Source organism: Anser anser (assembly GCF_964211835.1).
Source record: "Anser anser genome assembly, chromosome: 21".
In the NCBI taxonomy this organism is placed as follows: Eukaryota; Metazoa; Chordata; class Aves; order Anseriformes; family Anatidae; genus Anser; species Anser anser.
In genome coordinates, this window is record NC_139742.1 from 8,326,715 (window position 1) to 8,339,370 (window position 12,656).

Sequence of the window (12,656 nt, forward strand, 5' to 3'; positions counted from 1 at the left end):
GTGGTAACAGGCCACCTCCTGCTTTCAATGCATTTGTCCTCCCAACATCTCTGTAAGGTAGAACAGTGCTACTATCCCCATTTTACAGACGGGGAGCTGAAGCGCAGAGAGATTTTGGACTTAGACATACAACTTACTGCGCTTAACATGCCAGCCATGTGCCAGCTGAGGCACAGCAACTCTAACTGTCGGGATTTGCATCCCCGCCTTGCAATAAATGCAAAATAGCTCAGACTGCAATGAAGTAGGATTACAATAAATGCATCGCCTTACACTACTCTCCTCACTGTGATCAAGGCTAATTCACATTACCTCCCATTTGTGGCAGGTCAGGAGCAAACACACAACTATCGCTGCTCAGCTGATGTGACTGCTTGCCTTGTCATCACAATTCCACATCCACTCATACGGAGTCTGTGGCACGGCAGGAAATCACACCACATCTCCAGTGTCTCAAGAGGGGAATCCCGTCCACTGGGATTTCTTTATCTAACTTCTCTTTCTTCCTACCCTGTCATATTTTTCCTGCTACAGGCTGCATCTCCCCTCCAAATTGTCTCACCCAGGAAAGACACAGGAGTGATTGCAATGATTCTATTTTATCTTTGTCTAAAACTGAGCCATTTAACGAGTTTAGAAAGATACTAAGTGAAATTTCAGTAACAAGAGATGTCCCTGAAATTTCTCAGTTATAGACAGAATGTGCATGAAGGATAAAAAAGTTTACCTGTTTAGCATTCAGCATTTATCAGACTCTTTTTATCTTCAAAATACTTCATCTGCACCAGTGAATGACTAAGCTTTGCTACCCTCCTCGACTGAGACACTGAAGTATTATCTCCACACACAGGGAAAGCAAATTACCGTTACACTTATGCATTGCAAAGATACATTTTGACCTTGATCAAATCATTGTAAAGACCTTACACACAAGCAGGACCAAGACGAGAAGGTAAGAAGTATATTTTTACAGGTGATACAATATGTAAATTGGCAATGCTATGTCAAACACTCCTATATACATGGCAGTCCTAGTTCATACTGTGGGCATGAAATTGCCCCCGGTTTCTGGAAAAAATTGCAACTAGTTTCCTTTAAGAACAATGTGCTGCAAGAACAGGAGTCATTTCAGAGCTAGAGAGGTTTTCTCAGCTCTAATTACTCCCGATCGCTGTAATTTACAAGTTTGCGGTGGGTAGAAATCGCCAAGATTCACACATTTTCAGATCAACAGCTGCCACTATTAGAGAGCAAATCGTGCAGCCTTCTGCACCACTGCAGCAGGCTAGCTGTGGCACCGACAGGTCAGAAACGAGAAGTGGAAGGTGCCACCACAACACAAGGGTGCCAGCAAACTTCAGTAGAGGACAAGAATTTCTCCGTCAGCACCCTTGAAGGAAGCTTGAAGGGCAAAGCATGGAGAGCAGCAGAGCGTGTGCATTTCTAATGACACCGTTCTCTGGTTGGGCTTCCCTTCCATCCCCGCAGGTTTTTGTTTTTAACCTTGGGGTAGTCATTAAGATGGGAAATATTACATTGCATCCAATTTACCTGGCAGTTACGGGGCATGCTACAAATTAGGATTGCTTTCTATTGACTGCACATAGAGGGCAAGGTTCCAGCTTCAAATGAACAGATTTTTGCAGAAACATAAGGCCATGCAAAACACGTAGAGGCTCTTATGCATGATACTCACTTTTTCTGCTTGTTGTGCCTTACAGCAAAAGATCACACAATAGCTAGCAAAGACGGCAACAGTCCTTATTTAATGTGAAATGCAGAAAAAGGAGACGACTTTCCTCAAGGTCAGACAGCGAGCTGGAATTACAGCTCAGTGCCAAGTTCGCTGTTCTACCATTAGATACCAGGCGGGCCCATTATCATGGAGCTGCAGAGGGACTCTAAGTTACTTACAGTGCAAAGCAAGATGCCGGTCTTGGATTTTAGGAACTCCTGGAAGACCTCTGTTCTTTCCTAGAGGATTAAAACAGAAAAATTAGAAGTGTGTACACACATTACAATCAACCCTAAAGCAAAGTATCTAATGTAACAATTAAACAACTATACCTCATTCAAGTGGTCCCACATGGCGACACAACCACATTTGCTATCACACTACATCACCTCTGAGCACCAGCAACCAAAGGCCTCAGTAGCATTTGGTCTCAGTGTTCGCCAGTAACACCCATCCACCTACACTCACACTTCCTTGATTTTACTCCGCTTGTTCTTGTCCTTTTCAGAGCTCAGACTGTCTGTGGCCTCTGACACGTGATCCCCGTCTCCTTCCTGGCCCTTTTTCCTCCTCCTGCCAAAATTGTCTCCATGTTCCAAGCCTTCCTCCTCAGAGTTCTAGCTAGAGGTTAAGCGAACGGCCTGCTACGTTGATAGAGAAACCTGATGTACTTGACTCCCAGCTAGACGTATTGTTCTAGGCAAGAAGGGAAACTTGGGCCTTGCCGACACACTGAACCCTCTGCTGACAAAAATTAAAGAAGAGAGCACGCTGTATCTTGTTGACAATGACAGCAGCCGTGCTCAGCAGTACCATATGGGATCCACAATTTAGCTCCATTAATGCTCTTAATTTGAAGACATCAAGCACTAATTACACACTGGGTACTAAAAAGGCAAAACCCTTCCCCTGGTGCCAGCTACTTAGTGGTGTTCTGTTGCCTTAACAGCTGGTCAGGGTAGAGTTGGGCCAGACCAGGCCCGCTCGCTCACTCAGGCAGGCAGGTTCAGGAAAGGCCAGAATGCAGGGACAGCAAAGCACATGTTTCTGGTCTCCACAGGATGGGAATCAGTGAGAAAAACAATGGCTCTTCACCTCTTGCTTCCTCAGAAGAGATCTATTCATTTACCATCTCTGCTGTGCAGCTCGAGAGCGAAACAGCAGCTCTCTCCATCACAGACCAAGGGCAGGATCTGGGGCTGAACTTTCAAGGGAGCTCCCTCAGCTACTGAGAGAAACGCTGCAGTGACAGCTTACTCGACACTGTTCTCCCAGCAGCAGACTCCAAGCTCACCATCCCAGCCCGCTCTGCTAAAACCTAGACTTACTTCGGGGTAATCACCATTATATTGCTATTATTCCATCCCAGGGAAAAGAGCAGGCTGTCAAGACACCATTCTTTAAAACCAAAGCCAATAGGGTCAACTTGTCGGGTAGTAACATTTTGGGGCTGGGATGAGGTTTGCCTCTGGCATTAAAAGCCTTTCTTGACTGCATGAGAGAGAACCACGGATACATAAATGGTTTAAGCGTGCCCACTGGGAATACTGAACGGCTGCCTCAGCCTGCTGAAATAACACCTCTTGCCTCTTCAGCTGTGTTTTTCAGATACAGCTACCAAAGTACTTTCCAGAAGTAGGACAATATTCTTATTCTCATTAGCAGATGGAAGAATGAGGCCCCAAGAGGTGAAATGACTCTCTGTCCTCTCTTCTGCCCTCCACCCCAAAATAACCACAAAATAAATCATAGGGAATAAGGAACAAAACCGGGTATCCTGACATTTTGATAGTGCTTACTTCCTGTTCCATGTTGCCATGCAGTCGCAGAAACTCTAAGTGCACGGAGGAGACAGATGAATGTTTAGGTTGTTCAGACTCTAGCCCTCCTGAAAGGACATTTAGAAGGAGATCGTAGTGGAATTCCACTTGTTCACAGCTGGAGAAAAAGATGATCATCTTATGTCGCTTTTCAAACTGCAAGGAAACAAAATAAAATGCATGTGTCCATTTCCCACAGGCCTCTCCCAGTTCACTGATCTCATGATACTTATGTGACTTCCGCTTCTGTAGATACAATTATCCAGGAATGGGGTATATTAAGAAGTTTGACACCAAATGCTAAGCCCACAGAAGCAGTACAAGAACATGCTGCAGTTATCTCACTGTCAGCATGAAAGATGCAAGAACACCTCAGCTCTCTTGTGGCTCCCTCTACACTAGATGCACTTCAAAGCTTTAGATCTAATCCAGGCTATCCTTGACAGAGGAAGAGATGTAGGAGTGGAAAAGTGCAAAGGGCTACTTAGTAATATAAATGCAAGCAGATCTCACCTTGCATTTCTCAAGGATAAAAGCTGCTAACGTGACAAGCCTCAATTTGCCGGGGACCATCATGACATACTGCTTGAGCTTCTCTGGAACAGCAAAGTTTTCCTGGTCCATACAGCTTGACGGACTACTGGCTTCTTTATCTGCTTGCAACGCTGGTTTGAGACTCTTCTGGTTTTCATCTGCTATGGAAATCCTGATGGGATCGTTCAAACTGATATCAGCCAGCCGTGTCACACCTAAACCACAGAAAATGAAAAACACATGAGGCCCAACCTGGGGTGCTGCTGGAGGGGGTGGTGATACATTCACATACAGAACAGCTAATGCAATTCCTGTGAAAAACAAGGAATTCGTGAGCCATGCTTCAAACACTGAGAGAACTCTTCCACAAACTACAGACTTTTCAGGGCTCGGCCAGGCTTAGTTGCTGCAGACTCCACCAAAAGCATCACAAGCCCTGCTTCAGCCAGCTGTGTTATTTTACATTATATAAATGTCTCATCCAGACAGCATTTGGCAGTTCCATTTTTTAATGATGTCTGTGGAAAAACACAACAGATCTCCGCTCTGTAAAGAGTCTAAGAGTCATTAGGCCTGGCTCAACTCCTGCCTCAGCAATTGGCTTCTTGTACAATACTGAGCAAATCACACAGCAGCTGTCCTGTCCTGCCTTAATTCTGCATCTGTAAGGGGAAAAAACAAACACCAAACAAAAACAGTGCTTCCAAGGTTCATGGTGATTTTGGTCTGTGTGTGACATATGTAGGGACTATGTAAGTACATCCACTGACAGAAATTCCATTAATGAAGAAGTGTCATAAACCCAGCAAAATCATAAGATATTATTCCACTTCTGCAAAGGGCTTCGTTTTGGGACATAATATAATAAATCTCAACAAGCTATTTCACAATTCCCTGTGAATTTTTCAGCTAAAAGAGACACAACACGTCTATAACTTACCTTCTGTGAGTGTGGCTGAGAGCAGGACATTCTGACGTGTCTCTTTCTCAGCATTTAAAGCATTAAGTATCACAGTCACATCTTTTTCAAAGCCCAGGTCCAGGATCCTACGAAAACATGAGAGATGATGAAAGATGCTGTAAGGAAGGAATGAGAAGAAAGTCTTAAGGCTACATAAGCCAATTAATAATAGCAGAAGTGCTAGAGCTGATCAGATCTTTGGCCCATCTGGCTTTACGTTCTACCTTCAACTTTTGCCAGGTTAAGACACGTCAGAATACATAGAGAATCTCTGCAATTGAATAACTGTAGAATAATCCGTCCAAAGGGGATATTTCTTCCTAATCTCAGACATCTATATGTGGCTTAGCTGAGGCCACTAAGTATGAATGGCTTAAGAACATCTTTTTTTTTTTTTTATTAATGCGTTATCTAATACAGATGCAGAAAGTATCTTTATTCTTTTCCATATCTGAACACCTGGAAGTTTACCTGTCTGCTTCATCGATGATCAGCCACTGAGTGCGACGGAAATGAATACATTCAGTGGACTTGATGTGGTCAACCAGTCGACCAGGAGTTGAAATAAGGATATTTATCCCCTTACGCAATCTGATTTAAGAAAAAAACAAAAAAAAAACAACACAGGTTACAAGTGACTGTGGAATAGGAAACCAGAACGAGGAACTGGAACCTACAGAGAAAAAAATCACGGACATAGTAAAATTAGCAGGAACAGTACTTTCTCATTGATTAAAACTGAAATTTCTTACACAGCCAAATTTTACCCTTAATCATCACTGATATTCACAGTGGCATACTCAGCGATACAGACAAGGTGGAAAGAAATATTAATAATATTAAAAAAAATTAAAACATGCAAGCTAGGTTTTCTTTTCTAACTGAGTACTTTGTACTGCATAGAGTAAACTTCTTTTTGTGTATGCTTATACACAGACAAATGAAAATTCCATTTTGGTTTACTGGCTTACAATTCCATTTTTGAAAAGGGAAAAGAAAGATTTTTAACACCAGGAAATCTCTTCTCCAGAAAGCAATTTCCCCCATAACAAATACTGTAGACAGCACTTGGAGATAAGCAAATACAGGTGTTTGTCAGAAAAGAAAAAATACTGACACAAGAGATCATCATCTCAGAAGGCTCATCAACATTTTAGAAATAGATCCAACTGAGGAAAGTGAATACTTCCTGCTGACCCAGTCACTGTATCTGTGTAAGATCCAGGGGGATCACAGCTTGATCCACACTCACAATCCTCTCTCCCACTAAGAAAAGCACTCTAAAGAAGAGTAGCAGAGAAAAAGGCTGCAGAGCAGAAGAACCCAAAACACAATTTAAGAAGTTGGTTTCATACCTGGCTTTTTCTGATTTTCTCTTTTCTCCCCCCATTAGCACTCCAGGCACAATCCAGGTAAACGGCTACAGAAAGGAAAAGCAAGACCAACATAGATTCTTCTTAATAAACAGACAGAGCCTAATCCAACAAATGATTTTTCTTGGCAAAAACAGAAAAGACCGGAGCTGACAGCAGTGCGTGCCTGATTTGATCTAACAGATACAGCCTACATGCCCTTTCTCACCCACAGATAAATATCAATGGCACCTCTGGTTCTAGGCATGTAACTTGCTTCCCACATTGTCTAGAAAATAGAAATGCAATCACTTTTGCACCGCTTCCACTCACATAATAATATTTCTTTTCCTTCTCCCCATGTAACCTAAATGTTCAAAGACAAGCTACAATGCTATTCCTTCATCTCACCTTTAAGCAATATCTTCCTGCGGCCAAGAAAGATTTAAAAAAAACAACACTGGACCTATGAAGTTTATTTATACATACACAGATCTACAGGCACACAGCCACCATGTGCACATTAAATATCAGTCTCATTGATACTGGCAGGAGTTTTTGCCATTTACTTTAATGAGGCCTGACTCTTCACTGAGTCCAATATTGCCCGATATTTACAGGGGAGATAATCAAAGCACAGGACTGTCATCGCCTCACTTGACAAGAAATGCAGGACAGACGCAGAGCACAGCTTGTAAGGATTGCACAAATGCGTGACTGGTAAATAGGCTTAAGTTTGCACGGGTCACCGCTTGCCAAAAATACTCCAACAGAACAGTTTCTAACAAAAAGTGCTCCTTGGTCAGGTTTGAAACAAGAAAGATGTCTAAGCAAGATCCATACAATATAATCTCAGCAGTTGGCATTAGAGTAATTGCATCAGGAAGAGCTCAACTAGCCTTTTTCTCCCTCAGTAATTACACAAGCAAATTACACTCTCCAGTCAGACCATGATCCAAATAGTCTCTTTTGGGTCACTGTAACAGTTGATGGTTGCTACAGATTTACGGGTAACAAAGAGAAAAATTAAAGGGTGTGGAGCAATCCAGACTTCATTCTTTGATGATCACCTTCAATTGCTGGAGGTCTTGACAGAATACTATTGCTCGATATTAACACATCAGAGTTCCATGTCAAGAGTCCACTCAGAACTTCCAATTACTACGGAAGAAGACTCAAGTACTATAAACCTCACCATGACACAATAAAAGTTTTACTTGATAATTCCAGCACTAAAAAGATTTGAAAAGTGCCTTATTATTTCAAAGAACAACAGAAGATGGACTGGGAAGATGGATCAGACAAACCATTTAGACACCTCCTAGTCCCACACTAAGATACTCTGCCTCAGATAAAAGTAATACATTATCCTGTAGTGATCTTTAAAAGCCTTTTAATTTCTCCACCCATTCAACTGGCTAAGCAGCTCACCTAAATTCTAATCCCCATCTGAAATTCATCTGTCTAGTAACAGTTTCTGTAAAATGGTACTTGTCATCGTGAGAGTTTTCATTCATAACTCAGACTGAAATGATGGCAGCTATTTCTAAAAAGAAAACATGAAGATCAACTACACTTCTTTATGAAAACTTATGTAACTAAGGTGCCAGAATTAATCAGCTCACTGTTCATTTAATAGTTTAAAACATGCCGCAGAGAAAATCACACTTAAATGCGTTTAAAGACAGACAGATTTATCTCGCAGGACCATAGATCTTGACAGATGCTGGATTTCCTTTAGCACCCAGTTGAACCCACAGGAACTGAAGTCGCTTAGCATCTTACAGCAAGAGGCTCAAAGGGAAAAAAATAAAAATAAAAAAAATTTGAATTGAATTCTTACCTTGAGTAGTTTCTGAATTGTATCAAAACTCTGGATTGCAAGCTGTGGAATTCAACACAAGAAAGTGAGTTCTGAGAAAGCCTACTAACGGACAGCAAACCCCTTTGTGCCTCAAAAATCTGTAAGATGTCTGGATGTCTGTTCCATATATTGTCAGAATCCTAAATATGTCCCTAACTGTTCTTTTACAAGCTGCCTATTATTTTAGTCCCTTAAATAATCCTTCTTTTATTATATTTGGACCTGTTCAAAAACCCCTCTATTGGTTCAACTCCACAAGCCAGCTGTCAGGACAATACAGACTTCTGCAGGCCTCTTTGAATGCCCCAGGGAAAAAAATACGCTGAAACCACAAAAGATTTTGCTCCACTAGAAAAGTAAAAAGGAAAACTGCACTATTTCTGGAGGAAAAAAACCAAACAACTAAACAATATAAAAAGGAAATGCAGCCCAGCGGTTAAAACACTATCTTCTGGCAGTCGCTGCATGCCACATTATCCCCTCACCTGACCCACGGAGCGATCATGCCACTGGACCTTTCTACCTCTCCGTTTTCCAGTCAGCAAACCAGAGGTGGTATACACAGAGTTAGCAAATCTAAATGCCTGGTCAGTAGGAAACGTTTAGCTGTTGGGTTTCATGTGCTGTCCAACAGACATTGCTGCTGTGGCAATGAGGAAAGCTGAGAAAGGCAACGGTGCCACCCTGACTCATTCATGGAACGCGAGTATGTGACCAGGGCTTAGCTACGGGAGTAAAACTATTTTAATTGCTCTGACTACACATTACGTACTATTTGCCAAGCTCTCAAGAAAGCCTATTACCTTCAACAGAAAGAAAAGTAATACCACCTGTAATTACAAGATATCTTGATAAGTGCAGTCATTGGCAGCTCTTTAAACAAGCTTATGAACAGTTTCCTACATGCTTAGTATTCACACAGCATCCTGGAAAGGCACAGAGTTTGCTGCTGTAAAAATTTTAAATAGCTTCAGAGCTTTCTCCTTTCATGGAACTGAGCTGAGATATTGTTGCACTGCAGGTTGCATGAAATGCTGTGCCCCAAACTAGATACCTGCAATCAGTTCTCTACATTGAAGTTGTTATCATTTGACACGCACAAAAAAGGTTGATACCCTCCTCTGAAACTTCTTTTGGAATTGCAAATAACATAAACCAAATAGAAGAGAGTTCTGTGGAGAAACCAACTCTTGGTAGCCTCAACTTCAGCATTCACTTACGGATTTGAAAAACAGGCTTTATAAGTGAAGCGTTTGTATAAACCTACACATTTACAAAGCTGATTTCATTGCTTTTAGTTACTCCCTCTGTATGAACTAGTTAAGCTTCTTCCCCCCATGCACTGAGCTAGAGTTTCTCCAATCCTCCCAAATGAGATCTTGCTGCATGGGGAAACCTTAAGAGAAGTCTTCTGACTTACTTCAGTATGGCAGTAAACAAAAATGCCAACATGCATTCAGAGAGCAAACACTCTTTCTGTCAGCGCAAAAAGATGCTTCCTAGGACAGTCTTCAGTCCCTGGTGGATCCACATCTACTAAAAGAGATCCACATCTACTGAGTGTTCACACACTCAGGTTCTGACAGAAACAGAAAGAAATAGGGCCACCTACCTCTCTTGTTGGGACTAATATAAGTGCATAAGGCCCATCACTCCGCTGCAAACAGAGAAGACAAGAGGACTGCTAAGAAGAACGTAGAACTAATACACAGGCCACTTCCACTTCTAAGATCTGTTAGCTGACAAAGTGAATTCTAAAGGGCTTTATTATAAGCCTGTACACCACAGTTTGGGGCATTCCCCACCCCTTTTTAAAAAAATCAACAGTCTTTCAAGTATCAATACCGCACTATCATCTCTTTTCTGATGTAAAGGGGAACGTATAACATTTTACATATAAGAATATTTGCATCGTTCTTAAATCATCTCAACGGTACAGGAGGATCACGTAAGTCACATTCACAAATACAGCAAGAGAGATTGCTTGACCTTTTTAACAAGGACAGACACTGGTGACTACAAGATAACAGCTGGAATTTATTTTTTTATTAATCTTACTATCAAGAGCAAATATACTTAGTTGTACCTACCTTTATTTTGGTCTTCATTCCCTGTAAAGACTGCACAAGTGGAATCCCATAGGCAAGAGTTTTACCTTCATAAAAGAGAGAAAATTGGAAGAGTCTCCATCAAAAAAAAAGAAAGAAATGGAAATTGCAGTACTTGTGCAAATTAAAGTACCATTCACCTCGCTATTCTTAGACTGAAATCAGAGTCTGGAAATGTTTTAATTAAGTCGGAGGTTTCCAAAAAGGAAGACTGACAGGCTGCTCACTCTGGGTTTACATTAAAAAGAAGAGGTGGTGGTATCCCAACTAAGATCCATCTAAATAAATAGCTCTGTCCTCCCAAGAAAATGAGACATCAAGACATAGTTTACTGTAGAGCAAGCACACAAGTTTGTATGACAAGAGTGTGTGCTGCTTAGCTCCACTGGCCTCCTGGCCCTGCATCCCCAGCACGAGCCTTGGAACAGGCCCACGTGCAATGGCTGGCAGCTGCACATCAACATTCAGTCCTAGCACCGGGTTGTCACAGAAGTTTGCACAGCATCTGTCTGTGCCATGGCAGTCCCACGCCAGGGTTCTGAGCCTGTCACTCTTGTGAGCTGAACTGGGAACACGATGTTTCGGTTCTTTAATTTGGAATCCAGTTTAAAATGCTGTAGGAAGGGAAACTGGCAATTAAATGCTGACCTGAACCAGTCTGAGATCTCACTAGAGCATCTTTGCCTTGCAGGAGCACAGGGATTGTTTCCTTCTGAACACTGTGTAACAAACAAACAAGTTAGGAAATACAGATGCAACACAGCATAGAAACTTAAGGTTTTAACATACGCTGACTGTTTCAAAACTGTTTACCCCAAATTCCACATGTTCACCTCTGCTGTATAGCTACATCACTAGAGGTGAGTTTTAAGGGAAGTAAGTCTGCAGATACACATCAGATATGATAGATCAGAAAAAGGTGATTTTATAATTCAAGTACCAAATTAGAAACTACGATTCCGAGGTTCCATCTCCAGCTATGACAATGACTTGCTATGTAACTTATGAGTTATTTCTTGTCCCAGATTTTGAAAGAAATAAACCTGATGGGAAATGGGATAGCTTAACAAGTACTGTGGTCTTCACAATCCAATTAAGTATAATAAAACCATCATAGATGATTGGCTTTAAAGGTTAGTGAAATGCAAAGTTTTTATATAGATTTACTTACTTGGTCATACTACATATCTTCAGGACTGTGGTTATTGTGGATATCTAGGGAGAGAATTAACAGGAGTAAGCAGGTTTCATCGTCAAGCTCTTTCGTTACTTTCATAGTACAAGATAGAGCAAAAACCAGAAGACTGATATTTATTCTCTACATTACTCGTCCAGGGCAGCCGGATGGAAAAGTTCTGATGTCCTCAAAATACTTCTAATAGCTTATCAGAATTATACCATTGCTGGTACATTGTGAAATACCAGATTTGCTAAAATACTGCGCCCCCAAATAGCTTTTTGTGGTTTTGGTATTACAGATGCATACAGTGAAGGGTGCTGAGCCTCTGTGTGTGGGGATGGGTGAGGATACTGGCCAGCACACTGAGCTAAGAGACTGTGATACAATCAAAGTACTGGTGAGCCTGTTCAATGTACCACGAATAAAGGTGCTCCTCTCAGCCCTCTAAGAAACACCACACCTTAAACAGCATGTTCCAAAGCACAGAGCCTTCCTGCCACTCACCAGATGCGGATGGAGGTCCAACTGGCGAAAAGAATCTGTAGTGAAAACACTTTCTTGTACCTGCTGCACTGCTTTTCTGGGTTAGGGGAAACAGAACAAAACAAAGCACGTGGTGTGGTTACAAATTACACATTAGTTGTCTGTGTAAACAGCAATGAAACCAAAAGACAAGCAATTACTTTGCCCAAGCAAGGGCTAGAATTCAAGACACTGAATTTCAAGGCATTGGTTTCACCCCCCCCTCCCCTTTGTGTAAAATACCTGTGAATTTTTGGGATATCAGGGTTGTTTCTAAACAGGCTTGATGTCTTAATGAAAGGTTTGCTTTTCTGGCTTTCATTTCGGTTGTCAGTCAACTGCTTCTTAGGAAGAGATTTTTGTGACAAGCTTCCCTTTTCCCTGATGTTGGTTTCTGTAGCACATTTCTTGAAGGCATTTATCGGTGGCTTACGTTTCAAAGGTGGGTTTCCATGCGGTGACTGGAGCTTTCTTTTCAGAGCATTAGACTGCTTTGATGTTAACAAACAAACCAGATAGCAAGAATGCATTAATGAATGAGAATTAAGTAAATGATACCATATTTTGCTCATGGTGAACA

The 12,656-nt window shown here is 41.6% G+C and overlaps 1 protein-coding gene across 5 annotated transcripts in view; it reads right to left on the bottom strand.

Annotated features, from left to right (window-relative positions):
• The window catches only part of DDX31 (DEAD-box helicase 31), a 63,548-nt gene that overhangs the window by 33,468 nt on the left and 17,424 nt on the right, over positions 1-12,656 (bottom strand). For 3 of the 5 annotated variants that reach the window (XM_083807401.1, XM_083807398.1, XM_083807399.1), the window contains 13 exons: positions 12,320-12,567; positions 12,059-12,134; positions 11,546-11,589; positions 11,023-11,093; positions 10,357-10,421; positions 9,879-9,923; positions 8,246-8,287; positions 6,406-6,470; positions 5,522-5,641; positions 5,030-5,136; positions 4,069-4,304; positions 3,535-3,711; positions 1,915-1,974 (listed from right to left, as the gene is read on the bottom strand). In XM_083807401.1, the coding sequence (XP_083663527.1) occupies positions 1,915-1,974; positions 3,535-3,711; positions 4,069-4,304; positions 5,030-5,136; positions 5,522-5,641; positions 6,406-6,470; positions 8,246-8,287; positions 9,879-9,923; positions 10,357-10,421; positions 11,023-11,093; positions 11,546-11,589; positions 12,059-12,134; positions 12,320-12,567 (1,356 nt within the window). The remainder of the gene's footprint in view (positions 1-1,914; positions 1,975-3,534; positions 3,712-4,068; positions 4,305-5,029; positions 5,137-5,521; positions 5,642-6,405; positions 6,471-8,245; positions 8,288-9,878; positions 9,924-10,356; positions 10,422-11,022; positions 11,094-11,545; positions 11,590-12,058; positions 12,135-12,319; positions 12,568-12,656) is intronic. The other 2 variants (XM_083807400.1, XM_083807402.1) reach the window with 1 other exon arrangement.